Source organism: Schistocerca piceifrons, chromosome 1, assembly GCF_021461385.2.
Source record: "Schistocerca piceifrons isolate TAMUIC-IGC-003096 chromosome 1, iqSchPice1.1, whole genome shotgun sequence".
Lineage (NCBI taxonomy): Eukaryota > Metazoa > Arthropoda > Insecta > Orthoptera > Acrididae > Schistocerca > Schistocerca piceifrons.
In genome coordinates, this window is record NC_060138.1 from 1,111,009,640 (window position 1) to 1,111,037,277 (window position 27,638).

At 43.2% G+C, this 27,638-nt stretch overlaps 1 protein-coding gene across 1 annotated transcript in view; it reads left to right on the forward strand.

The window, feature by feature from the left end:
- The window catches only part of LOC124778040 (serine/arginine repetitive matrix protein 1-like), a 197,184-nt gene that overhangs the window by 71,557 nt on the left and 97,989 nt on the right, over positions 1-27,638 (forward strand). Inside the window, exon 5 of the mRNA XM_047253617.1 lies at positions 10,554-10,657. Coding sequence (XP_047109573.1) covers positions 10,554-10,657 — 104 coding nt within the window. The remainder of the gene's footprint in view (positions 1-10,553; positions 10,658-27,638) is intronic.

Here is a 27,638-nt window from a genome sequence, read left to right on the forward strand (position 1 = left end):
ATCACCCGTGTGTGTGTGTGTGTGTGTGTGTGTGTGTGTGTGTGTGTGTGTGTTTGTGTGTGTAGTGAGTGATACTTTGACATGTCGTATATCTTGTAAGAAGAGATCTACAGATGAATAAAGCTGCTGCTGCTGCTGCTACTACTACTACTACTCCTACTACAAAAGCAAAAATATGAAAAATGTTTCTAGTTATTCTTGAACTGTGACACGTTCCTTTCTCGTATCTTCCGTCTGCTGTGCGAAAGATCGGAGCCAAGCACGACGCATGTATTAACCATTTCGTCAAAATTCGGAAGGTGACGTAGTTATACCAGTTTATACCCACTTCTTACGACTGTTTTATCAGTAAATAAACAGCTGTTTACACGTCCTTTGGGCTTGCCGCCATATTGCTACGCTAAACTGCTGGCTTCAGTAACACCGATTATACTGTATACGGTATTGTCAGTCTAGTAATGTATGTCTGTGCCCAGCAGTAGGTGCCCGGTGGACACGCCCGGCGCGTTCCGCGTGTGGCAGCAACCAAATGGAAACGGTCAATTCATTCGCTTGTTGGAAACAGTCGTCTCGTTCAATTGTGCTAAAAGGGAACTGGTGCTTGGCAAGGTGTGTGGTGAAAAATCTGTCCTAGCAGGATTAGTTAAATGAAAGACTCCTTGCCTCTTCGTCTCCGCATAACCACTACACACAATGTCGTGCGACTAGGGCCTCCCGTCGGGTGCACCGTTCGCCGGGTGCAAGTCTTTCGATTTGACACCACCTCGGCGATTTGCGCGTCGATGGGGATGAAAGGATGATGATGAGGACAACACAACACCCAGTCCCTGAGCGGAGAAAATCTCCGACCCAGCCGGGAATCGAACCGGGGCTCTTACAAGGGAACCTCCCCATCGCGACCCCCCTCAGATTTAGTTATAAGTTGGCACAGTGGATAGGCCTTGAAAAACTGAACACAGATCAATCAAGAAAACAGGAAGAAGTTATGTGGAACTATGAAAAAAATTAGCAAAATATACAGACTGAGTGGTCCATGCGCAAGATAGGCAACATCAAGAAGAATGTGAGCTCAGGAGCGCTGTGCTCCTGTGGTTAGCGTGAGCAGCTGCAGAACGAGAGGTCCTTGGTTCAGGTCTTCCCCCGAGTGAAAAGTTTAATTTTTTATTTTCAGACAATTATTATCTGTCCGTCCGATGCGAGGTAACTGACGGTCTACACACGGAAAAATTTGAAAACGCTAAAAACATATGTTTTGACAGAGCACAGGGAAAACTGTGCGACTGTGAAACTGTTGCATTCATTTGTTGCAGTTTATGTGACAAACTCTTATGTATTCATCACTTTTTGGGAGTGATTATCGCATCCACAAGAAAACCTAAATCGGGCAAGGTAGAAGAATCTTTTTACCCATTCACCAAGTGTACAAGTTAGGTGGGTCGACAACATATTCCTGTCATGTGACGCACATGCTGTCACCAGTGTCGTATAGAATATATCAGACGTGTTTTCCTGTGGAGGAATCGGTTGACCTATGACCTTGCTATCAAATGTTTTCGGTTCCCATTGGAGAGGCACGTCCTTTCGTCTACTAATCGCACAGTTTTGCGGTGCGTTCGCAAAACACTAAACTTATTACAGTGAACAGAGACGTCAATAAACGAACGGACAGACCATAACTTTGCGAAGATAAAGAAAGTAAACTTTTCACCCGAGGGAAGACTTCAACCAAGGACCTCTCGTTCCGCAGCTGCTCACGCTAACCACGGGACCACGGCGCTCCTGAGCTCACACTATCCTTGATGTTTCTTATCTTGCGCATGGACTACTCAGTTTGTATATTTTGCTTATTTTTTCCACAGTTCCACACAACTTCTTCCTGTTTTCTCGATTGATCTGTGTTCAATTTTTTAAGGCCTATCCACTGTGCCAACTTATAACTAAATCTGACGGGGGTGCGATGGGGAGGTTCCCTTGTTAGGATTGACATTCTCTCGCGCTGACCACTCAGCTACTGAGAGCGGACCGCACAACCACTGTGACCTGCTTACCGTACTCGACTCTTGGTCTGACTGTGCACTTTTTACACCCACCCCTATCCCTATCAAACAATCTCTTCTTTCAGTCAAGTTGTGCCACAAATTTCTTTTCTCCCCAATTCCGCTTAGTACCTCTTCATTGTTTACAAGATGTACCCACCTTATTGTCAGCATTTTTCTGCAGCACGACATTTCGAAAGCTTCTATTCTCCTCTTGACTAAACTGGCTATCGTCCGCGTTTCACTTCCATACGTGGCTATATCTTCAGAAAAGACTTCCTAACAATTAAATTTATATACTGAATGTCAACAAATTTCTCTTCTACAGAAACGCTTTCATTGCCATTGCCAGTGAACATTTTATATCCTATCCACCTCGTCCATCATCAGTCATTTTGCTGCCCAAATAACAAAACTCATCCACTACTGCAGTGTCTCGCTTCGTAATCTGATTCCCCCAGCATCGCCTGATTTCATTCGACATTACCCTTGTTTTGCTTTCGTTGATGTTCATCTTCTATCCTTCTATCAACACACTGTCCACTCCGTTCAACTTCTTTTCCACCTTCTTTGCTGTCTCTGACAGACTCCTAGTCCATCCGAATCTCACCTAAGCTCGGCAGAGAACTGTATAGAACACTGCTACCCCCCGCCTTTCTTAGAAGGGTCGCCGGGTAAAAGATCCTCATTATAAAGATATAAGAAGCTGTTACCTTAATTTATTCACCTCTATCTCTTTAATAATTGATCTATTGGGTCATTTGTTACTTGCTTCAGGCAGCTGCTTTAAAAATGCAACGGACTGCTATCTTCATCATTATATATAGTAACTGAGGAGACAGAATATCACTTCTACATGCATTACAATGGATTTCACGTTATTCCTCCAAAATTGCGTTACGGACGATGCGTGTGACTCCAATACCGAAGTCACGATTCACTGTTGAACATACGGTCTGAAAAATTAATTGAACACTTAGTTAAACCTGGACTAAGCACAGACAGTAAAAACGCCATTTGAGAATATAATGCATCGATACGCGTTCTACTTCACGCGAAAGGTAAATGATATTTGTCATTGCACCAGACTGAGTAATGATAGGGTGTAGCTGGGATAACGGAAGGATGAGACATTTAGGAAACCGATGTGTTCGATTGCAGTCTTTCTTGGCGTAGTCCACTTCGCGAGAAGATGATGGGCACGAAACTCATCGAAACGTTGCGACAAGACGACGCCACCACACGGTTGATAACCCGAGAAGAATTCAACAAAGGAAACCGATGTTCTATTCGCACTCTCGTTCATACCGCAAGAAATCGAAATAGACGCCGCATTATCATCATCAATACCACCAAGAAGCACATTTCCCACTCAGAAGCGGGAACCTTTACCACAGAGGTGACATAACACTTGGCTGCGCGTGCCGCTATACATACAATGAAACACTACATTACAGCCTTTATAAAAGTTCACAGACATTTAGCGACGTGCGCGAATGATGCACGAACGCTGAACATCTATCAAGGAGAGGCCACGACGTTGGGATGACGGATTTGCTTCAAACTTTGTATGCATTTAGTAGGCCATTAGAACAATATCACGTGAAAGTAGAAAGGTCCACTACTCTCGCAATTCCGAGAAAATTGAAAGAGGAGTTTTACGCTTCTATCATGTAAATAATGTATTCGTGCAAAGGGCCTAGCCGTAAAACTTCGCTCTGGTCATGTGGTTAGAGTTTGCTCATGATAGGAAGTTAATGGAGGCGGCGCTAGTTCGAATCCCGCTTACAGTTACTCTTTTGGTCCATATTTTTTTCATCATTGGGCTAATTATTTTATTTATTTGACACTTGAGAGGCAGTATAATGAAAAAAAACCACACGTCCATTTGCGTGAAGTTTCAATGATTGTTTTCCATGTATATATGATAAATAGCATCCTCATGTCGAGAGCACATCCGACAAGTAATTCTATGTTACTCTTTTGGTCTGGCACACTGTGACTTAATATATTACTGATTGTGAATAACATTCGCGTCATTATTTATCGAGGTCTGACAGGGCTTTCCAAGCCTGTCCCTCGTCCTTGAAAATTTAATTACAAATAGCAAATAGTCAAATGACATACGAAATTCACTACAACTTCTTGAAAATGCATGTGGTTTGTTTTCGTTGTATTGCCCCTCAAATGTCATATAAATAAAATAATGAGACCAGTGATGAAGAAAATATAGATTAAAAAACAAGTGCTAGCGGGATTCGACCTTGCCATGCACGAACGCTAACCACATGACGACAATGAATTATGTGGCCAGCTGATTTGCACTGATACATGATTTGCATAATGTACGCTTAGAATTTCTCTTGCGATTTTCTCGGAATTGCCACAGTAGTACACCGTCACTGCTTTCACCTTACGTTGTTTTAATAGTCTACTAAAGGTGTACAAAGTTTGAAGTGAATCCGTGACCTCTACGTCGTGGTCTACCCTTGTATGTATAAGAGCAGATCAAAAACTTTCCTTTGAGGAAGTTGTTACACATTATAGGCAAAGTAACGCAACTCCGCTGCGGGTATATAAGCACAGACATATCGGTAAGGGATTAGTGTAGCGTTCGTGTCTGTCCGACGTGCGTGAGGCAAATGTGGATACGTGAACTACGGCGACGTTATTACCAAATGCATCCAAACAGGTCTAGCATGCTGGTAATCTGTTCTTCGCTGCCAAAGGACACTCACCGGTGCAGTCAGAGAATGAAGAATGTGTATAAGGGTCCATGTCTGTCGAAAACCACGTTCGGGAAATCCCCATATCGCAGATGTAACGCAGAAGATTCTTCAACTCACGTGGATGACACTCTAGCGCTAGCCCTACACTCCTGGTCTCTCCCGGCGCAATTATCACGCCTTCGGTTCCGCAGATTGCTGCAGATTTGAATGCCGAGCCATCAACAAGCGTCAGCGTGCGAACCATTTGACGAAACATCATCCTTGTGGGCTTTCGGAGCTGAAGGCAGACTTGTGTACCCTTGATGACTGCACGACACAAAGCTTTACGCCTCTCCTGGGGCCTTCAATACCGACATTGGACTGTTGATGACTGGAAACATGTCGCCTGGTGGGATGAGTCTCGTTTCAGATTGTATCGAGTGGATGAAAGTATACGGGTATGGAGACAACCTCATGATTCCATGGACCCTGTATGTCAGCAGGGGACTGTTCAAGCTGGTGGAGGCTCTGTAATGGTGTGGAACGTGTGCAGTGGGAGTGATATGGGACACCTGATAGTCTAGATACGACTCTGAGAGGTGACATGTACGTAAGAATCCTGTCTGATCACCTGCACCCATCCATGTCCACTGAAAATTCCGACAGACTTTGGCAATTCCAGTAGGACAATGCGACACCCCACACACCCAGAATTTGCTACAGATGGTTCCAGGAACACTCTTCTGAGTTTAAACGCTTCCACTGGCCACCAAACTCCCCAGACATGAACATTATTGAGCATAAATTTCCTTTAATTTATGTCTATGGTTACAAACGTTTTGTTCACAGATTACCGGTTTCGGTCTATAGTGACCATCTTCAGATCTGTGTTTTATAAAAACAGTGTCCTAATGTACTGTTTTTATAAAACACAGATCTGAAAATGGTCATTATAGACCGAAACCGGTTATCTGTGAACAAAAAGTTTGTTCAAATGAATCTGAACGCTATGGGACTTAACATCTGAGATCATCAGTCCCCTCAAAAGGCTTGTGACCATAGACGTAAATTAAAGGAAATTTATTATATATAAGGGTCACTGTTTAATTCGCGACAATATCGCAGCTTGTGAAATTATTGAGCATATCTGGGATGCCTTGCAGCGTGCTGTTTAGAAGAGATCTCCACCCCCTCGTACTCTTACGGATTTATGGACAGCTCTGCAGGATTCATGGTGTCAATTCCCTCCAGCACTACTTCAGACATTAGTTAAGTCCATGCCATATCGCGTTCAGAAGATCCAGTACGGATAAATTAACATATAAATGTAAGTACTAGGAAATCGTTTCTGAAGGCACTTCTCTGGAGTGTAGCCTTGTATGAAAGTGAAAAGTGGACGAGGGTCGGACAAGAAGAGAGTGGAAGATTTTGAAGTGTAATGCTACAGAGAAATTCTGAAAATTAAATGGGTAGATAGCTTAATTAAAGAGGAGATACTGAACAGAATTGGGTAGAAAAGTAATTTGTGGCATTACTTAACTAAAACAAGGGATCGATTGGTGGGCCACATCCTGGACAAAAGTCATCACTTTGATATTGATGGGAAATGTAAAGGGGGAGGGCGGAAAAATGGTAAGGGGACCAAATATCGACTTGGTGTAGCCAGCTCCAACGAATGGATGATAATGCATGGCCGAAAAGAATTTGTGAATGGACGGCAGCTGAGCGAAGAAGGGAACGTGGAAGGGCAGCGAGAAGATGGATGAAAGACGTTAATGATAAGAAGAATTCAAGGTGCGTTCAGGGGGAAGATAGTACTGATAGGAAACTATGGAAGTTGAGAAGCTGAAGACGACGACCGTCGCAGAAAAACCGTGATCACACACACACACACACACACACACACACACACACACACACACACACACACGCAATATTGTGCAAAGCGGAACCAACTTTCGCAGTAAGTGTTACTGCCAAGAACAAAGCTCTATGAAACTTGGAGCATACGGAGAAAGAGCTGCTACTGTATAGTACAGTAAGTAACTGGAAGAAATAAGGAATGAGACTGACTGAAATGACACTTTTATTCAAAGACAATGAAAGGTCTCTGTTCGATTCCTTTCATGTTAATTTCTTAATTCTGTTGTCATTTACGGCATAAATTCCTCTTCTAAATTTACTGTGGTGTTTCTGACTCTATCTGGGAGGAGACTGAGCAGTGGAACGTGGTACTTTTACACATAAACAAGAACGATCTGTCACACTACTAAACTTTAAAACACTGTTTATATGTAATTCGTGTCACACAATTTTATACGGAACCTACACCCGCTTTCTTTTATATACTGTATATGATAAGATACTGTCATCCCCCTTCCCTTCTGTGTGAAAGGATGAATGAGCAAATGTATTTCTAGTTGCATGCTTGAGGGTAGCAGACAAGCCTGTCTGCTAGAGAACAGTAGGACCAACGTCGGTACAGGTAGCTACGCTTTCTAAATGCAAAGAGGTTTCTATCCTTAGTATGACCCTGTCTGTACCTTGTCATGTTGATATAGGAAGCTGCCTCTCTGGTCACTTCCATTTTGTATTTGGAAGTACCCTCGGTAGGGGCCCACGGCAGTCTGTCTGCGGCGAGCGTCTGACGTGGGAAGATCTCCGGCTAAGTGCGTCTCTGCTAAATCCGTAGGACAATGGATTTCTTAAGTTTAGCCTAACTGAAAATTTAATCACCTTTTTTCAGGTTTAGATCTAAAATATCTAATGTTATCTTAAATTGCAACGCAGTGTAATTCAAGTGTGAAGTTCAGAATATCTTCCAGTATTTGCTTTGTCACTACTTTGTGAGTAAAGTGGAACCATTATGTGGATGATCTGTAACTCTAAGATCATTAATCTTAAATGCGAATGTGCGTGAGATTATAACGTCTCGTCTAGACAATATTTTTCAATATAGCAACTTTTCTTTATGTTCAACCCACATGGGGTGTACTTTGTGAGACCACTACCACGTGCTTATACAATTGTTTGACACATCAGGTTAATAGTAGGACCATAGTAACCAATTCTAAGTTTTTCTTTTGTAATTTGTGTTTCGATGTAATTTATTTTAATTATCAAAATTATTGTGGAGTTACACTCTTTGTGTAAACCAAGTTGACCACGTGAAGCATGTAGTGTAATCATCAAAGTAGCCCTCAGCTATTCTTTTCGGGACGATTTCACAGAGAGTTAGTATGAATTTAGTATACCAGTGTGTGGTAATTTCATGACGAACAGGATTGCGCTACGAACATAGCTTCTTTGGGTGAAAATTGAATCGGTTGGTTGTGGTTAATTTCCTCTTGCATACGTTTCAACGTTCTTCATGTGTTATTTTATGAATGCAGTGTTGTATGCAGTCTCCCAGTCTTGGCTGCATATTTGATGTGTTCCGTAAGATTACAAACTCACATTTTCACAATATCAAGTTTAATATGCTGAAATTTTAACGGAACATTGATTAATGTTAAAATAAATGTCCAAATATAAACTGATTTATTTCTTTTTATTTAAATTGTCTTATATATATATATAATATATATATCACCGGTTATCGTAAGCTGGCTACTAAAAGATTATAATTAATGTTAGTCTGGTTGGGAATTTGGTAAGCTAGACTGGATACCTGGTGAAACAGTTGCTCAGTAATGCAAGGTTAACTTCCCCAGATAGCTCACAGCTTTTAACCTCCTTTTGTTGTCTTGAATATCAGCACCGCTTTCAGAACAAATTAATGCATCACCAGTACAACAATAAACCCACTGCAGTCAACCGCAATTTATGGTGGCCTGGTGGTCATTACGTTACTTAATATGGTGTGCGATCGCCACGGACGGCAAAGCATTCTCTGCACTGTGCTCCCATATTGGCCACAATGCTGGTAAGGCATAGGTAGGGCGTTCCATTCCTCTAGCGGCGCGGTTGCCTAATCTCATGCCACGCGTGCGTCGTGGGACTAGAGTCGGAAGAAGGGACGGGCCGGTCCATTCGCCGAGTGTCATCTCCTTCCGCGAAATCCGCCAGCAGCGATGATCGGTGCGGTCGCGCGTTGTCATCCGCAAAAGTGAAGTAAGGGCCGAGTACACGGATGCAGAGAAGCACGTGAAGAAGGAGTGCAGTGTCACGGTAACGTCTACTGGTGAGAAGTGGAGGCCAGTACGCCCGTGCAACGTGATACATCCTCGCGTTGTAACACCTGGACAACCAAAACGGTCGCGTTAGACAATGTTCCTGGATGCATTACGTGTTCTCACCCTCGCCGTATGAGGGTACAGTGTTTCCAGTTACCTTCTGTACTACGCTGTGGTAGTCCTTTCTACTAGTGGTTCAAGTTTCGTCGATGTATGTGTCAGCTGGTACTGTCACATCGCGCGCAAGTTTTGCACACCTGTGTACAATTTCTTTCGTGAATTGCAAACGGTCCACTTGCAAACGGTCTTTATTTACATGAAGTGCTGAGTGCTATTGACAAGGGATTTCAGATCGATTCCGTATTCCTGGATTTCCGGAAGGCTTTTGACACTGTACCACACAAGCGGCTCGTAGTAAAATTGCGTGCTTATGGAATATCGTCTCAGTTATGTGACTGGATTTGTGATTTCCTTTCAGAGTGGTCACAGTTCGTAGTAATTGACGGAACGTCATCGAGTAAAACAGAAGTGATTTCTGGCGCTCCCCAAGGTAGTGTTATAGGCCCTTTGCTGTTCCTTATCTATATAAACGATTTGGGAGACAATCTGAACAGCCGTCTTCGGTTGTTTGCAGATGACGCTGTCGTTTATAGACTAATAAAGTCATTAGAAGATCAAAACAAACTACAAAACGATGGCCGGCCGGTGTGGCCTAGCGGTTCTAGGCGCTTCAGTCTGGAACCGCGCGACCGCTACGGTCGCAGGTTCGAATCCTGCCTCCGGCATGGATGTATGTGATGTTCTTAGGTTAGTTAGGTTTAAGTAGTTCTACGTTCTAGGGGACTGATGACCTCAGATGTTAAATCCCATAGTGCTCAGAGCCATTTGAACATTTTTTTTTTTTTTTTTTTTTTTGCAAAGCGATTTAAAAAAAATATCTGAATGGTGCGAAAAGTAGCAGTTGATCCTAAATAACGAAAAGTGTGAGGTCATCCACATGGATACTAAAAGGACTCGTTAAACTTCGGTTACACGATAAATCAGTCTAATCTAAAAGCTGTAAACTCAGCTAAATACCTGGGTATTACAATTACGAACAACTTAAATTGGAAAGAACACATAGAAAATGTTGTGGGGAAGGCTAAGCAAAGGCTGCGTTTTATTGGCAGGACACTTAGGAAATGTAACAGACCTACTAAGGAGACTGCCTACACTACGCTTCCCCGTCCTTCTTTAGAATACTGCTGCGCGGTGTGGGATCCTTGCTGGAAATCATTAAAAGAAAGGCGTTTTTCGTTGCGACGGAAACTTCTCACGAAATTCCAATCACCAACTTTCTCCTCCGAATGCGAAAATATTTTGTTGACACCGACCTACATAGGGCGGAACGATCACCACGATAAAATAAGGGAAATCAGAGCTCGTACGGAAATAAATGTGTGTTCATTCTTTCCGCGCGCTATACGAGATTGGAATAATAGATGATTGTGAAGGTGGTTCGATGAACCCTCTGCCATGCACTTAAATGTGATTTGCAGAGTATCCATGTAAATGTATATGTAGATCTATATCCACTTGTAGAGCGAGTTTGTTCCTTTGCCTGACGAGAACCTCTTTTCGTGCTCATTTCGCAGTTTTGCGCCGCTGTGGAAGTCAGAAGAGTCTGGCTTCGAGCCCATGGAGTGGGACTCGTACCACAGGGCTCATTTCCGGCCGAACAGGGCCGCCGAGTACCGAGGTGAGTGGGCGTGTACCACCTATTTTCGACTTATTTTGTATCTGTATCGAGATTTCTGTGTCAATTTGTAGTATTGCTTATGTTTAATGTTGTATCTGCCACGGAAATTCTTTGACTATGTATACATGTTTCAGCGATGCTGTTTAAATTATACTTGTGAATTTAAATAATTACTAAAACGATTGTTATGTTGTTGTTGTTGTTGTGGTCTTCAGTACTGAGACTGGTTTGATGCAGCTCTCCATGCTACTCTATCCTGTGCAAGCTTCTTCATCTCCCAGTACTTACTGCAACCTACATCCTTCTGAATCTGCTTAGTGTATTCATCTATTGGTCTCCCTCAACGATTTTTACCCTCCACGCTGCCCTACAATGCTAAATTTGTGATCCCTTGATGCCTCAGAACATGTCCTACCAACCGATCCCTTCCTCTTGTCAAGTCGTGCCACAAACTCCTCCCCTATTCTATTCAATACCTCCTCATTAGTTGCGTGATCTGCCCATCTAATCTTCAGCATTCTTCTGTAGCACCACATTTCGAAAGCTTCTATGCTCTTCTTGTCCAAACTATTTATTGTCCATGTTTCACTTCCATACATAACTACACTCCATACAAATACTTTCAGAAACGACTTCCTGACGCTTAAATCTATACTCGATGTTAAAAAATTCCTCTTCTTCAGAAACGCATTTCTTGCCATTGCCAGTCTACATTTTATATCCTCTCTACTTCGGCCATCATCAGTTATTTTGCTCCCCAAATAGCAAAACTCCTTTATTACTTTAAGTGTCTCATTTCCTAATCTAATTCCCTCAGCATATCCCGACTTAATTCGACTACATTCCATGATCCTCTTGTTATGTAATGTGCTGTAAATGACTTGGTCCATACTTAGGGAACATAGGGTTGAATGGAAAAGACGTGGGGAAGCCACACAGCTACGGAAGTGGTCTGCCAGAGTGAAAAGATGTGGCTGGCGCAAAACTGACAACTCGTCCTTTGTGACGGGTAAGGAGTCTGGCTTGAGCATGGCTGTGGTTAACACCTCGCAAACAGTAGCGGATCATTATGGCTCATATTCTTGGAGTTTTTAGGTCAGAAGAGCTTAAAGGCAGTATTTAAGGGCCTCGGATGCTCCATTTGGTGATAACATTATCATGGCATGGTTTTTGGCCCTATAAAAATATAATTCCGACACCAAGAAGATCTGTAACAGGGCGAGGCCAACAGTCCTACAGTAGACTGCATGGCCGCCATGTTAACAGCCACTGCAAATTACGCCATAAGTACCACCAGCCTTCCACTAAATTGTTTGTATTTGGCACTCTGTAAATGGGCCAGGTATTTGTGAAATTTGGGTGATTTTATAATAATTATATTAGACTGGCAATGGCAAGGAAAACGTTTCTGAAGAAGAGAAATTTGTTAACATCGAGCATAGATTTAAGTGTCAGGAAGTCGTTTCTGAAAGTATTTGTATGGAGTGTAACCACGTATGGAAGTGAAACATGGACGATAAATAGTTTGGACAAGAAGAGAATAGAAGTTTTCGAAATGTGGTGCTACAGAAGAATGCTGAACATTAGATGGGTAGATCACATAACTAATGAGGAGGTATTGAATAGAATTGGGGAGGAGTTTGTGGCACAACTCGACTAGAAGAAGGGATCGGTTGGTAGGACATGTTCTGAGGTATCAAGGAGAGTTCCACAGGGGAGTTCTGTAGATGAAAGCAGAGCAGCAACATTTTCCGCAATTTGTCCTTTGTACATACGAAACACGACGTGTTCGAGGCACTAAACAGCTATGTTCTTTTCATTGCACTCGATAGTCACACACAGATCGGAAAGAGTAGTGTTTCCACTGTTAAACAGGTCTCGTATCGCTGTCCACCATGCTGCACTGTGTAGTACAAGTACTGCCCTCTCTTCGTCAACAGCGAGAACTAATTCAATCTCCCAATAACTCTATAATAGCGTGTCCTCCGTTAATTTTTGTATACAGTACATGTTGTACGTAGTTAGAACAGTTTACGAACAAAACTTTTTACTGCTTATTGTAGATCAGAAGATGTGATCAATCGAAGCCACTCACCTTTGTTTAAATTTGCGATCAAGAAAAAATAAATTTTACGTTAATATGTATTTAAGATATGATCTTCCATGTTTTCTCGGCTTTATTGACTAACAGTGTGCTCTTCGATGTTCATCCTAGTCGTTAGCTCTGTTTTCTGCAGAAAAGTTGAATTAAAAATCCAGCTGCGCACCGAGAAGCAAACCGTTATTTACTGCGCCACGCCATTAACGGTCAGTGGAACTCCACTGCGGCTGTGCTGTGTGCCGAGGCAATGCCCGGTCTGTCGACAGGTACAGACCGAACAGACTCATCTTTAGACTCAAGTATTCACAGGGTCTGCGAGTTAGGAGATGTGGGGACTAAGTTGGTGCTCTCTGCAAGTCACGTCATTGCCCACGTCGCTAGAATCCCAGTACCCAGTTACCCATGGGACGTTAAACTTAAAACTGTCTATCGTCGCCGCCAACATAGCATTAAAAGCTCACAGCTATTCCGAACACGTCACCGGGACTCGAACTCGAGTGCCTCGCATTTCGTAGGCAGTCGCGTTGTGTAGGAGTAACAGTAGGAACACATCAGGGCCCACAGCGAGATTCACAGCCTGACTGCAGAGGCGGCTGCTCGCGATGTGCAGGGAGTTCGACAGTGTCACAGAAAATGTCATCAGTCCAATGGAGTTCAGCACCTAGGAGCGTTTGTTCTCTGGCTAATCTCCCGCCATTGCGTCGTCGTCGACTTCATCGCGATTGCCTCAGTGCTTTTTATGACAGCGAATACAGACCTCACATGTCGATCGATAATTTGAGCTAATCAGAGTCGGACTAACGACATTTGTACAGCCTGAATGTCACGTTCCTGTCTAAAAAATTTGTTGTCAGAGATTCGTTAAATCCATTGGCGATCACTTTCCGCCTGGGAATGTAAAGTTGTTTCGTCACACGTTGAACGCACGCACCTTTTCTATGGCGAAAAGTTACGTGAAATGACTGACGAAATGGCCACGGGTTCTCCACTGCCCCTGAAAGAGGCTCAGCTGTTCGTTGAGAAACGCGTCTTAGCCTCCTCTTTGCGTGTCTTCACACTGCAGGCTGTTTCACAGTTGCTGCCATAGGCTTCCGAGGACATCAGATGGGATTGGTAAATTCCTGTTCTGATACGGAAGCAGTGTCTGGAAAGGGACCTTTTGATTATCAAATAAGTCCGAAGATACGATCGCTTTCAGGCCTCCCGCACCCAGCGGGGACACTGAGCTACGGCCTACAGGACGCCACAGCACGGTCAGCGTCGCCGGGTTCTCTTCTAACAAGGGAACCTCCCCATCGCACCCCCGTCAGATTTAGTTATAAGTTGGCACAGTGGATAGACCTTGAAAAACTGAACACAGATCAATCGAGAAAACAGGAAGAAGTTGTGTGGAACTATGAAAAAAATAAGCAAAATATACAAACTGAGTAGTCCATGCGCAAGATAGGCAACACCAAGGATAAGCTGAGCTCAGGAGCGCGGTGGACCCGTGGTTAGTGTGAGCAACTGCGGAACGAGAGGTCCCTGGTTCAAGTCTTCCCTCGAGTGGAAAGTTGACTTTCTTAATTTTCGCAAAGTTATGATCTCTCCGTTCGTTTCTGTTCACTGTAATAAGTGTAGTGTCTGTGTTTTGCGACCGCACCGCAAAACCGTGCAATTAGTAGACGAAAGGACGTGCGTCTCCAATGGGAACCGAAAACATTTGATCGCAAGGTCATAGATCAACCGATTCCTCCACAGGAAAACACGTCTGATATATTCAATAGGACAATGGTGACGGCATGTGCGTCACATGACAGGATTATGTTGTTCAAATGGCTCTGAGCACTATGGGACTTAACATCTATGGTTATCAGTCCCCTAGAACTTAGAACTACTTAAACCTAACTAACCTAAGGACAGCACACAACACCCAGCCATCACGAGGCAGAGAAAATCCCTGACCCCGCCGGGAATCGAACCCGGGAACCCGGGCGTGGGAAGCGAGAACGAAACCGCACGACCACGAGATGCGGGCGATTATGTTGTCGACCCACCTAACTTGTACACTTGGCGAATGGGTAAAAAGATTCTTCTACCTTGCCCGACTTAGGGTTTCTTGTGGATGTGATAATCACTCCCAAAAAAGTGATGAATACCTAAGAGTTTGTCACATAAACTGCAACAAATGAATGCAACAGTTTCACAGTCGCACAGTTTTCCCTGTGCTCTGCCAAAACATATGTTTTTAACGTTTTCAAATTTTTCCATGTGTAGACCGTCAAATCCTGCATATGGCCAAGCAAATCCGAACATGTCCTGGAATTTTGGAGAGCGAAGTTGATTATGAATGAGTGCCTGAACTTTCATAATATTGTCTGAAAATAAAGAATTAAACTTTTCACAGGAGGAAAGACTTGAACCAAGGACCTCTCGTTCCGCAACTGCTCACGCTAACCACGGGACCACGGCGCTCCTGAGCTCACACTATCCTTGATGTTTCCTATGTTGCGCATGGACTACTCAGTTTGTATATTTTGCTTATTTTTTTCATAGTTCCACACAACTTCTTCCTGTTTTCTCGATTGATCTGTGTTCAGTTTTTCAAGGCCTATCCACTGTGCCAACTTATGACTAAATCTGAGGGAGGTGCGATGGGGAGGTTCCCTTGTTAGGAGCGTTTGTTCTCCAGTTAATCTTCCGCCATTGCATCGTCGTCGATTTTATCGCGATTACCTCCGTGTTTTTTATGACAGCAAATACAGACCTCGCATGTCGGTCGACAATTGGAGCGTATCAGAGTCGGACTAACGACATTATGTACAGCCTGAATGTGTCGTCCCTGTTTATAAAATTAGTTGTCAGAGACTCTTTAAATCTATGGGAGCGGGATACGATTATCGGTTAAATGCAATAACTATCCCCATGAAATTCCACATAGAGACATATTTCGCAGTAAGTTATATATGTGCGCACAGCTTGCGATACAGAACAGAACTAAAAACTAACGTGGATGCTCGGCAGAGCAATCAGGGTCCAAAGATGTTGTTAATCATGGTCGATACGACCTATCGACGCCACAAATCTATTGGCCGATCAATTTCCACCGGGGAGTGTAAAGTTGTTTCGTCACACGTTGAGCGCAAGCGACTGTTGTGTGGCGAAACATTACGTGAAATGACTGACAAACTGGCCACGGGTTGTCCACTGCCCCTGAAAGTGGCTCAGCTGTAAGCCGAGGAACGCGTCTTTAGCTTCTCTTCGCGTGTCTTCACACTGCAGGCGGCTTCACAGCTACTGCCACAGGCTTTCGAGGGCATCAGATGGGCCTGGTAAATTCCTGTTCTGATACGGAAGCAGTGTCTGGAAAGGGACCTTTTGGATATCAAATAAGTCCGAAGATATGATCGCTTTCAGACCTATAATTGCATCTATCTGATACATACCGATTCAGAGTTCTTTTTCCTCCTTTGACAAATATCGAATTGCACAAATAGCAGTATCAGTTTATCATAAATAAGAGTGTGAAAACAGACTACATAGTGGAATACTGAAGCTAATGTCTTAGCACAAAAAGTTTACCACAGCGTCATACCCACATCACGTCCCTATTTGGCAGCATGCGCAGTACCCTATGCTCACTCCACAGATTTACCTACACTATGTTGTCGACAAAATCTCTGGCAGCATGGCAACAGACGACAGTCAGTTGTTCCTAGTGAGAAAGATGGAGGCAATCATCGAGCTCGAGTTTTCAATGCAATTTGTCGCTGCAGCAATATCGAGAATACGTTATAATTACGGGTAAGGACTGATTTTTTAAAATTTATAATTCATTTGAGTTTTTTACGACACGGTTTAGCCACTTGCCCGGGGTGCGTTGTTTACATAGCCTGTCCTCACATGTGGTTATTAAGTGATCTAATACAATTTTAAACGGTTTTGTATGCTTATTCAGACTCGACGACATTCACGAGAGTCCAGATAGCTAATTAGTGATAGTATATAACTAGCAGGCTTGACTGAAACTGTGGAAATGTCATTATTTGGTAGTATTGTCCGTCCTCATACAAACGGTGGTAATTTCCAAGAATGATTGCCTATCGAAGTTGGAGCGCTGCAAACGATACATATCGAAGTTTCGATAGTAAATCGATCATGGAAGTCTCGTGGCGCGCGTTACGAGTATGTTTGAAGGTGTCAATAGAGAACGACAAAAGAAAAGCAGTAGAGAAGCACTGGTAAATTGAAAGGAGACGACTTACATTACTCCTCGTCGGTGTTGTCGTCTTGTGACAGTCCGCGCAATGTATAAGCTGCAGGGACAAGTCCTTTTTTGCCATGCCCGGGGTAAACTCTGCCAGTACCGCGTAGGAATATCGGCAGAGTGTCGCATGCGTCGACATTCCCCTGCAGAAGCAAGTTGTGAAAGTATAGGTACTGGGACAAATAGAGTTCGTCCCTCTGTCGTGGACGGCCTTCCCTTTTTACGGTTGACTTGATAGACTTCCACAGGCGTTCTCTGTTCTGGGTATGGACACTGGCGTCATCTGAAGAGACAAACTCGACAGAGTGGTTCACAAATTCGTGCTCGAACCCTTCAGCTTTGAGACTCTGGTATGACAGAAGCCCGTCGGTGATGACTTTTGTTCCTGGCAGTATGAAATGCTTTATAAGACCCACTAGAGTCACCTTGTCTCGCGACAATACCCTGACAACGAAACACTTGCGTGACTCCCTTTCTATGCCACCAAAAACCCAAATATGATCTACTTCAGTTTTAGTAGGCCTCCCTCTCTTGATTCTTTCGCCTAGCAATGTGAGACTCGTCTACTTCCACTATTTTCTTCGGTCCACCAATTAGCACACTGTCGTTTGTCACAATGACGTAGCACACTTCTCAGCAAAACCCGAAGTAATCACAGACGGTATTCGCCGATATCTCAGTTTCTGATGCTGTGGCTTGCCGAGTGTAATCACGAATCCAGCACGACACAAGAATTATGCTCGTATCAATCGATAATTTAGAGGACTCGAACCACGTATTTTTCTTGATGCTGGTTCGCTTTCCACAAAGTCCGCAATGAAATTGCAATGGAATATCAGTGTCCGCACTCCTCTTACGCAGTTTCACAGACTTCGCAGCACCACAGTCAATACAGTCTCTCGTGTTGTCGACGTGCAGAAGTCCATATTTCCGAGAAAAAGGCAAACATTTGTCTACACTGCATATGCATGGAATGAGAGTTCAAAAATGGCTCTGAGCACTATGGGACTTAACATCTATAGTCATCAGTCTCCTAGAACTTAGAACTACTTAAACCTAACGACAGCACACAACAGCCAGCCATCACGAGGCAGAGAAAACCCCTGACCCCGCCGGGAATCGAACCCGGGAACCCGGGCGTAGGAAGTGAGAACGCTACCGCACGACCACGAGATGCGGGCAGGAATGAGAGTTCTCCGTGTGAAGCAATCCACAGACGAAACTTGAGAAGCAGCACTCATTACACTCGCTATGAAGGGAAAATGTCACAAACAATTATGGCCGGAACGTAATGTACTGAAACTGAAGAAACAACGCAAAAATGATACAAATGACGATCACAAGTAATTTATCATAACGCGCGCCCCGAGACCTCCATAATCGATTTACTATCGCAACTTCGATATGTATCGTTTGCGGCGCTCCAACTTCGATAGGCAATCATTCTTGGAAATTACCCAAACGGTTTGGTGCTGGATATCTGCTTATTCAGAAATCATGCCAGGATGACGCAATCGGTCGGGCGGATCTACCAAGCGTTGTCGCAGTACTTGCGGTGGAAGTATTCGTTGCCGTATAAATTACGTCCCGCTAATTTAAGAAGGAAATTGCACTTATAAATAATATCGTTCTTTTTTCAGTTGGGAATTTGATCACAAGTAATTGTAGAAGTTGATGTTGACGCTCGTGACTACTCTTAGAATTCTTCCGTTAAAACAGTAGTGAATTTTCGGAAAGCTGGTTTTCTTGAAAAGATATGCGTCTGCCCTCAGTTGTTATCTTTTCACATTGTTCCAAAATTCTTTGACGCTCTCTCACGGGTTAAACCAACAATCAAGCCATTGTCTTCTGTAGTCCCACACAGTATGAATTTTACGGACAGGAACAGTTTTCTTGCACGTGTCATACAATCATTTCATAAGGTATCGGGTTCGTACACCGCTTCGAAGGATTTTAGCACCAATGATCCTAACCACTGCAGCTACTTTACCTTCGACGAAATCTTTGTGATCAATCAATTTCACATTCACGTACGTTGGCTATTTGTTAAATGTGAATGTGTTTACTTGATGAAGTGATCCAGGGGATATCGGCGATATGCAGCGTCATCTTGCAGCAATGTTTCAACGACTTTCTTATCACCAACTTCGCCAGAGAAAAAAAAAACATAAATCATTTACTTTTAGTTTTGGATTTAATTGAGTTGGAAATTATCGACATTTACAGGGAAAGGGCTCGCTAAAAATAGCGAGAGATAATCGGCCGCTGACGTGTTACAAGGACAGCTCTTGTTGTTGAGGTCTTCAGCCCAGAGGCTGGTTTGATGCAGCTCTCCATTCTACTCTATCCTGTGCCAACCTACATCCTTCTGAATCTGTTTAGTGTATTCACCTCTTGCTCTCCCTCTACGATTTTTACCCTCTGCGCTGCCCTCCAGTACTAAATTGGTGATCCCTTGATGCCTCAGAATATGTCCGACCAACCGATCCCTTCTTCTAGTCAAGCTGTGCCACAAATTTCTATTCTCCCCAGTTCTAGTCAATACCTCCTCATCAGTTACGTGATCTACCCATCTAATCTTCAGCATTCTTCTGTAGCACCACATTTCGAAAGCTTCTACTCTCTTTTTATCTAAACTATTTATCGTCCACGTTTCACTTCCATACATGGCTACACTCCATACAAATACTTTCAGAAACGACTTCCTGACACTTAAATCTATATTCGATGTTAACAAATTCCTCTTCTTCAGAAACGCTTTCTCTACTTCGACCATCATTAGTTATTTTGCTCCTCAAATAGCAAAACTAATTCACTACTTTAAGCGTCTCATTTCCTAAACTGATTCCCTCAGTATCACCCGATTTAATTCGACTACATTCCGTTATACTCGTTTTGCTTTTGTTGATGTTCATGTTATACCCTCCATTCAAGACACTGTCCGTTCCGTTCAGCTGCTCTTCCAGGTCATCGGCAAACCTCAAAGTTTTTATTTCTTCTCCATGGATTTTAATTCCTACTCCGAATTTTTCTTTTGTTTCCTTTACTGCTTGCTCAATATACAGATTGAATAACATCTGGGATGGGCTATAACACTGTCTCACTCTCTTCCCAACCACTGCTTCCCTTTCATGGCCCTCGACTCTTATAACTGCCATCTGGTTTCTGTACAAATTGTAAATAGCCTTTCGCTCCCTGTATTTTACCCCTGCCACCTTCAGAATTTGAAAGAGAGTATTCCAGTCAACATTGTCAAAAGCTTTCCCTAAGTCTACAAATGCTAGAAACGTAGGTTTGCCTTTCCTTAATCTGTTTTCTAAGATAAGTCGTAGGGTCTGTGTTGCCTCACGTGTCCCAACATTTCTACGGAATCCAAACTGATCTTCCCCGAGGTCGGCGTCTACCAGTTTTTCCATTCGTCTGTAAAGAACTCGTGTTAATATTTTGCAGCCGTGGCTTATTAAACTGATAGTTTGGTAATATTCACATCTGTCAAAACCTGCTTTCTTTGCGATTGGAATTATTATACTCTTCTTGAAGTCTGAGGGTACTTTTCCTGTCTCATACATCTTGCTCACCAGATGGTAGAGCTTTGTCAGGGCTGGCTTTCCCAAGGCTATCAGTAGTTCTAGTGGAATTTTGTGTGCTCCCGGAGCAGCTATGGAAAAATATTTCAGAGGGGGCCGACCGGTGGTGTTGGAACCGGCCTCATCCTCCGGCGATAAAACATGAGCCACGTGCACGCCCGTGTATTACAAACGGAACTATTTGTTCTGTTTATGGAGAGATACTACCGGCTACAAAAATCACCCAGCTATGCGCGGATAATTTATTTTATTTATTGATTTATTTATTTATTGATTTATTTAACCTGGCAAGATTAGGGCCATCAGGCCCTCTCTTACATCTAACCAGGCATTCTACTTATTTTACATTCATATGTTTTAGTAGGCATGTTAAACTACATCTAGTACAAAAAGTGAAATAAACAATTTGAAAGGTACACCTGGAAAAATACATACATATAGAGTTTATATTCTTAGGTCACAAGTACTGTTATAATTAGATATTATTGAATAGACAGATTTTAGATAGGAGTGCCGGCAGCAGGGAGTATGAGGGAGACTCATGGTGAAGGGAGGAGAAGAATAGAGACATGATGAAACATAATTAAGGAAATATAAAGGAAAAGAAGATTGCGTGGCTAATAGAGAAAGATGAAGAGGAAGGCATCTCAGGAGCAAGATAGGAGACGCTAGCTTTGCTATTTGACAGATGAGGGGATTGTCCTTGTACATTAATTTTGTGGAGAACTTTGTGAGGATGATAGTAGGAAATACTTCAACTTCTTCTTAAAAGCAGCAGGAGATCGAATTTTGCGCAAGGTAAGGGGCAGTTTGTTCCAGAGGCGGACAGCGGCAACTGAGAAGGAGTTTGCAAAAGTTTTTGTTTTGTGAGTGGGCACAGTTAGGATACCAAATAAGAGTGACCTCGTGTTTCGATTATGATGACATGACAGGTTTTTAATCTCTGAAGCAAGGTACTGGGGTGCTTGCACGATGAGGAGTCGGTGGAGTAGACATAGAGTGTGGTAGTCACGCAATTTGTCCGGCCGCAGCCACCCTAGCTCGGAGTATGAAGCACTAACATGATCATATCGGCGAATGTTGCAGGTGTAACGCACACAGGCATTCATGGTTAGCTCTAGCCGTCTTTTGTTTTCACTACTCATGCCTTGTTGAATCACATCACAATAGTGGAGGTTCGGTAGAACGAGTGCTTGCACGAGCTGGCGTTTCAAGTCCTGTGGAAATATGTTCCGAAACTTTTTGAGAGCATAGAGACAAGCAGACGTCTTTCGGCACACTGCGACTGTATTCTCCGCCCAGTTGAGATGCTCATCCAAAGTTACACCCAAGTTCTTCACTGTTTTCTGATATGGTATTGGAGTACCGTCGAGCAGAATAGGAGGTAGCCGTTCGCGGAAATCTGAACTTATTAATTTCTGATGGGCTATTAAGATTACTTGCGTCTTTTTTGCATTTAGTTTAAGCCCCAGGTTTTTCGCCCATCTCATTACTGAAGACAGATCATCATTCATCTGAGCGATTGCAGTGTTTACATCTTCAGGTCTGATGCTTAGGTAGAGCTGGAGGTCGTCGGCATAGAAATGATATTTACAGGAGGACAGAACCGACGAAATATCGTTGACATATAAAGAAAACAAAAGTGGTCCTAAGACTGATCCTTGTGGCACTCCCGACGAAACATGTTTCCAGGAAGATTTTTCATTGACGCAGACAACACATTGCTGTCTGTCTTTTAAGTAGCTTTCAAACCATCTCATTGCACTGTCAGAGAAATTAAGCTGTTGTATTTTTCTGGCACTCAGATAACCGGGAATTTGCTGTCGTAGGCTTCTGGAAGGTATTACCTGGCTGTGTAACCTATAACTCCCTAGACCACAGTAGTATTGGCCCCAAGAAGGAAACTTTGGATTCACACGAGCGAGTAACAGACGCGCCTGGTCGCAGCGTAAAAAGTCGTCTGGTACACACACGACCACATCGCGCAGGAGTGTGACTGCAGGATTGTTTGTTTGTGTTTAAGATCTTCCATGGATCACTTTGCACGATAGATCGCAGTGACGGGGAACGAGTCATTATACATTCACGTCGCAAATTAATTTGTACATACGGTTGCATCTGAACATTTATATTTTTTTAAGATATGCAGATATGAATAAGTAATTCCTATCCACTACCTTTTACACGTAATAGAAATCCTAAGGAATAGAACGAATTGTCAAGGAGAAATTTTCTGAGATTGATATCAAATTTTACTTTGCTGTCTGTCGGAAATTTATATCACTAGGCAAATGGTTAAAAATTTTTGGTGCAGCATTGTGCAACCCTTTTTGTGCTAAAGACAAACTTAATGTGGAGTAATGAACGTCATTTATCCTTCTGGTATTGCAATTGTGTACCTCATTGTTCCTCTTGAACTGTAGTGGATTATGCCGGCCTGGGTGGCCGAGCGGTTCTAGGCGCTACTGTCTGGAACCGCGCGACTGCTACGGTAGCAGGTTCGAATCTGCCTCGGGCATGGATGCGTGTGATGTCCTTAGGTTAGTTAGGTTTAGGTAGTTCTAAGTTCTAGGGGACTGATGACTTCAGAAGTTAAGTCCCATAGTGCTCAGAGCCATTTTGTAGTGGATTATTTGCAACATACTTCGTGAGGGAATAAATAAATATACTGTGAAGCAGTAGTCAGAATGCCCAAGTCCTTCAACAGATGTCTACAAGACGATCGTTTGTGAGCAGCACATATTATTCTCACAGCACGTTTTTGCTCAATGAAGACTTTCTTTCTTAAAGATGAGCTACCCCAGAACATCATTCCATATGACGTTATTGAATAAAAATATGCAAAATATGTGAACGTACGGATTTCTCTCTTCCCATGATTTGCAATATTGTAAGTGAAAATGTTATCAGAGTTCCAAAATGTCTTTTTTCCAAAAAAATTGTTCAAATGGCTCTGAGCATTATGGGACTTAACATCTGAGGTCATCAGTCCCCTAGAACTCAGAACTACTTGAACCTAACTAACCTAAGGACATCACACACATTCATGCCCGAGGCAAGATTCGAACCTGCGACCGTAGCGGTCGCGCGGTTCCAGGCTGAAGCGCCCAGAACCGCTCGGGCACACCGGCCGGCCTTCGTTTTGTTCCTCGCGTTGCTTATCGTTGATTCGTTGAGGTTATGTTGCTCGAGATGCTGCTTCGTATAGCAAAGACGGGTAAACTTGGATCTGTCTCGACTGCTTTAGGACTGAGAAGGCCTGTAAAGGCGAGAGAAAGCTGGGGGAAAACCAATGGGTTCTTCGAAGGAACAAATCCACTCGTGCTTCGTTACTGAAGGAGCTGGGATCCTTTGATTTCCGAAATTGCTTAGGAGTAGATGAGAAATGTTTCCCTGAGCTGCTGAAGCTTGTCAAGCCATATTCGAATAAAATAATACTGTGATGAGAGAAGCTGTTAGCTGTGAGGAGATGCTCGTAGCTGTAAGGTTTCTAGCTAATGGCAGAACTCATCGCGGGCTCTAACTCACAACAGGCAACGTAAATAACAGGCGCCTGAAGAAACAGAGCAGAGTAAAGCAAAACACATGATTTTCGTATAAAAGCTATGTATTTACTTATGGATGAAGCGTAGAAGATGTTATCTACATGTTTAAGACACTCATTTCATATTAGAAGTAGAAAGAGTAAAAATGGTGAAATGCTGGTGGCTCGCATCGTGTAATAAATAAAGCAATAGATACATAAGAAATAACGCATTTAGCAGCTGTTAGAAATGGAACAAAATACTACACTTGATTTCCCATAGGCTGGATTTTTTAAGCTCTAGCTGCAATGAAGCACTGACTGTATTTGGGTTCTATTTATGATATGTGTCTGAAAGTAATTCGTCCTCATTTCGCTTTATACATTTAATTTTTGATGAGCACCGGAAATGAAACCTGAAGACAGAAATACTCATAGTCGACGGAATCTTATTTATGAAAAATATATCTTTTACTAAGTTAACATCAAAGTCTTCTGATGATGGCATCGTGTCGCATTGTGGATAATTCTGACTAATGAAACCAACATTTCGTCCACGGTTACAGCGAGCTTCATCTGGGTCTACTGGTCTAATACATTATACGGTGAACGGTGAGTGCTCTACTGAACATTTCATTACGCCACAATTAAAAAAAATGTTCATATTATTGATCTCTTGTGGCGGAGGGACTGGGAGCCTTTATTGTAATTTGTTTCCAGTGGTTGAGGGAGTGCAGATCTGTTGTCATCTGTTGCCTCTTTCAGTGTGTGCCATGAACAGTAGTCATCGGTGAACGGCATGTGGACCCTTGCTTTCCTTGTGCCGGATATGGGTCACACAAGACCGAAACGTCAGTGCGACCAGTGATAGTTATTTACAGTATGACGTGGTATCGTACCCAAAAAACTCTCGTGTAGCTGACTCTGGCCACGGAAGCTTACGCAGTTATATACATTTTACTGTCTCTTGTGTGGCACATAGAACCATTACGAAGTCGCTAAAAAAAAAAAAAAAAAAAAAAATGGAGCGAGTGCTTCATTTCCTGCATCTCTGTCGCTCTACTACTCATGCGCCGTGTCTCACAAACAACTACGTGTACAATCTTTAAGGTTATCCAGAAGCTCAGTCACCAAAGTTACAGCCGCACGCTCTCTAGCCTGTTAATCGTACATCAGACAGCGTTTACTCCCGCGCACAGTGACAGAAGACGAATTTGTGTCAGGCAGTTGGTACGACAGAGCAACAGTGATTAGCGGGGGGGAGGGGGGGGGGGGGCTAGCTCAGAGCGCTGTAGGGGAAACGCCGAGAGCTAAGTGCCGTTCTACCGTTCTAAACTCAAGCGTACACTCACATTTTTGGGAAATACCAAGTGGGGCCCCTCCACGCCCACACTTGCACGGTGACCATTCAAAAACGTCTGTCACCTCTTCTTTGGTTAGTACTTGAAAAGAATTCCGCCGAAAATGCAGAAATATATTTCCGCCTGGTTTGTTAATAAATTGTAACGTTAAGAGAAGAGTCAAAAGTGGTGAATACTGAGTAAAACCTACACATTTCTCTTTTTGCCATATTAAAATTGGCTTCTTTTTCTAACACTCAGCGGAGTTTATACAGTCTCACTTCACTAACATGTTGTGAAGACACAGTTGCAAGAGAATTCTGAAACAGTGATTTATCAAGTTTATTAAATGAGGAACTGAGGAAAAGTAAAAAAAATGGCTCTGAGCACTATGGGACTCAACTGCTGAGGTCATTAGTCCCCTAGAACTTAGAACTAGTTAAACCTAACTAACCTAAGGACATCACAAACATCCATGCCCGAGGCAGGATTCGAATCTGCGTCTGCAGCGCCTTTAACCGCACGGCCACTTCGGCCGGCGAGGAAAAGTAAGGTCAGCATCTTATGAAGAAGCACATCCTCAGTACAAAGTAAACGTATAACGACTTCACACAAGTTTTCCAAAACCCATAGCTTTTCTTGTTTCACCAGCTATCGATCGCCCTTAAAAATTACATTCTTTCATCAGAAACGTCTGAAGTTAGTGGAATAACTCGGTAGATAGTGAAATTTTGCATAGTAATCATATGGCAAAATATTCTCCTCTTTCTGTGCTATCATTTGCCAAAATCTCATTTCAGTGTCTCAAACCATTTATGAAATGTAAGGAATGTTTTGGATATTTCATTCTGGCTTTATCGCTGGCGTGGAGCGATCGCAAATGACGATGTTACGTCAGATCAGATTTCTCGAGATTGGTGACAGATATAGACCTTCAACCAAGTCTGAAGAAAAATTCAAAATAAATTTCATTCACAGCAACATACTATGTAATAAGCACCAGACGCAAAATGATAGCTACCCCTTTTTCATTGCAAACTTTTTCGAATTTCGCAGTGTCATACTTCCACGTAAATATCCCAATAACAAAGTTCATTAACCGTGATGGGCATATCATGGTGAACCTGACATATAAAGCTACAATTAAACCAAAAATGAATTTTTTACCGAATAGTTGATGTAAAATCGTTTGAGAAAGATTGCAGGGCGTGCGGGTCGATTCTGTCATCGCCGACCGGCGGAAAGGTGGCAAACGCTTATCAGCCTTCCCTTCTAAACAAACGAATGAACTCGCCCAGCTCTTTGGACGGAATCTGCTCACTGCGCATCGGCCCCGTATCATGGCGTGACCTATACACTCGGGACGGTTTGTTGGACGAAGTGGTTTGGGAGGCGGAGGTCTTGTTCGGTGGACATACCCAACCAACTGCCCGACAAGGAAAATATGTCGGCAGACAAGTGTACACACGTGCTACCTGTTGGTAGCTCGGCCGATAAATTCGTTCAAATGGTTCAAATGGCTCTGAGCACTATGGGACTTAACAACTGAGGTCATCAGTCCCCTAGAACTTAGAACTACTTAAACCTAATGAACCTAAGGACATCACACACATCCATGCCCGAGGCAGGATTCTAACCTGCGATCCTAGCGGCCCGCATCTCGTGGTCGTGCGGTAGCGTTCTCGCTTCCCACGCCCGGGTTCCCGGGTTCGATTCCCGGTGGGGTCAGGGATTTTCTCCGCCTCGTGATGGCTGGGTGTTGTGTGCTGTCCTTAGGTTAGTTAGGTTTAAGTAGTTCTAAGTTCTAGGGGACTGATGACCATAGATGTTAAGTCCCATAGTGCTCAGAGCCATTTGAACCATTTGATCCTAGCGGTCGTGTGGTGATAAATTTGTACGTTTGTAGGGCCCCTAACACTTTTCACTATTGCCCGTTCACAATACGTTCTCGCAAACACAGTTCTTTGGACGGTGCCTGTATATCATACATTGCCTTTTTCCCTGGACTTTTTAATTCAACAAAACGTACATTGTACATTTCTTCATGCAAACTGGTGGCAAGCGTAGTTTATGTACTTTCCAGCAGATGTCACTGCGAGTGTGCGGCTTGAGTATAGACAACACACAATCGATTTGTGTGACCGTGGTAGCCTAATCTCTGATATGGTCTCAGTTCACTTCGTG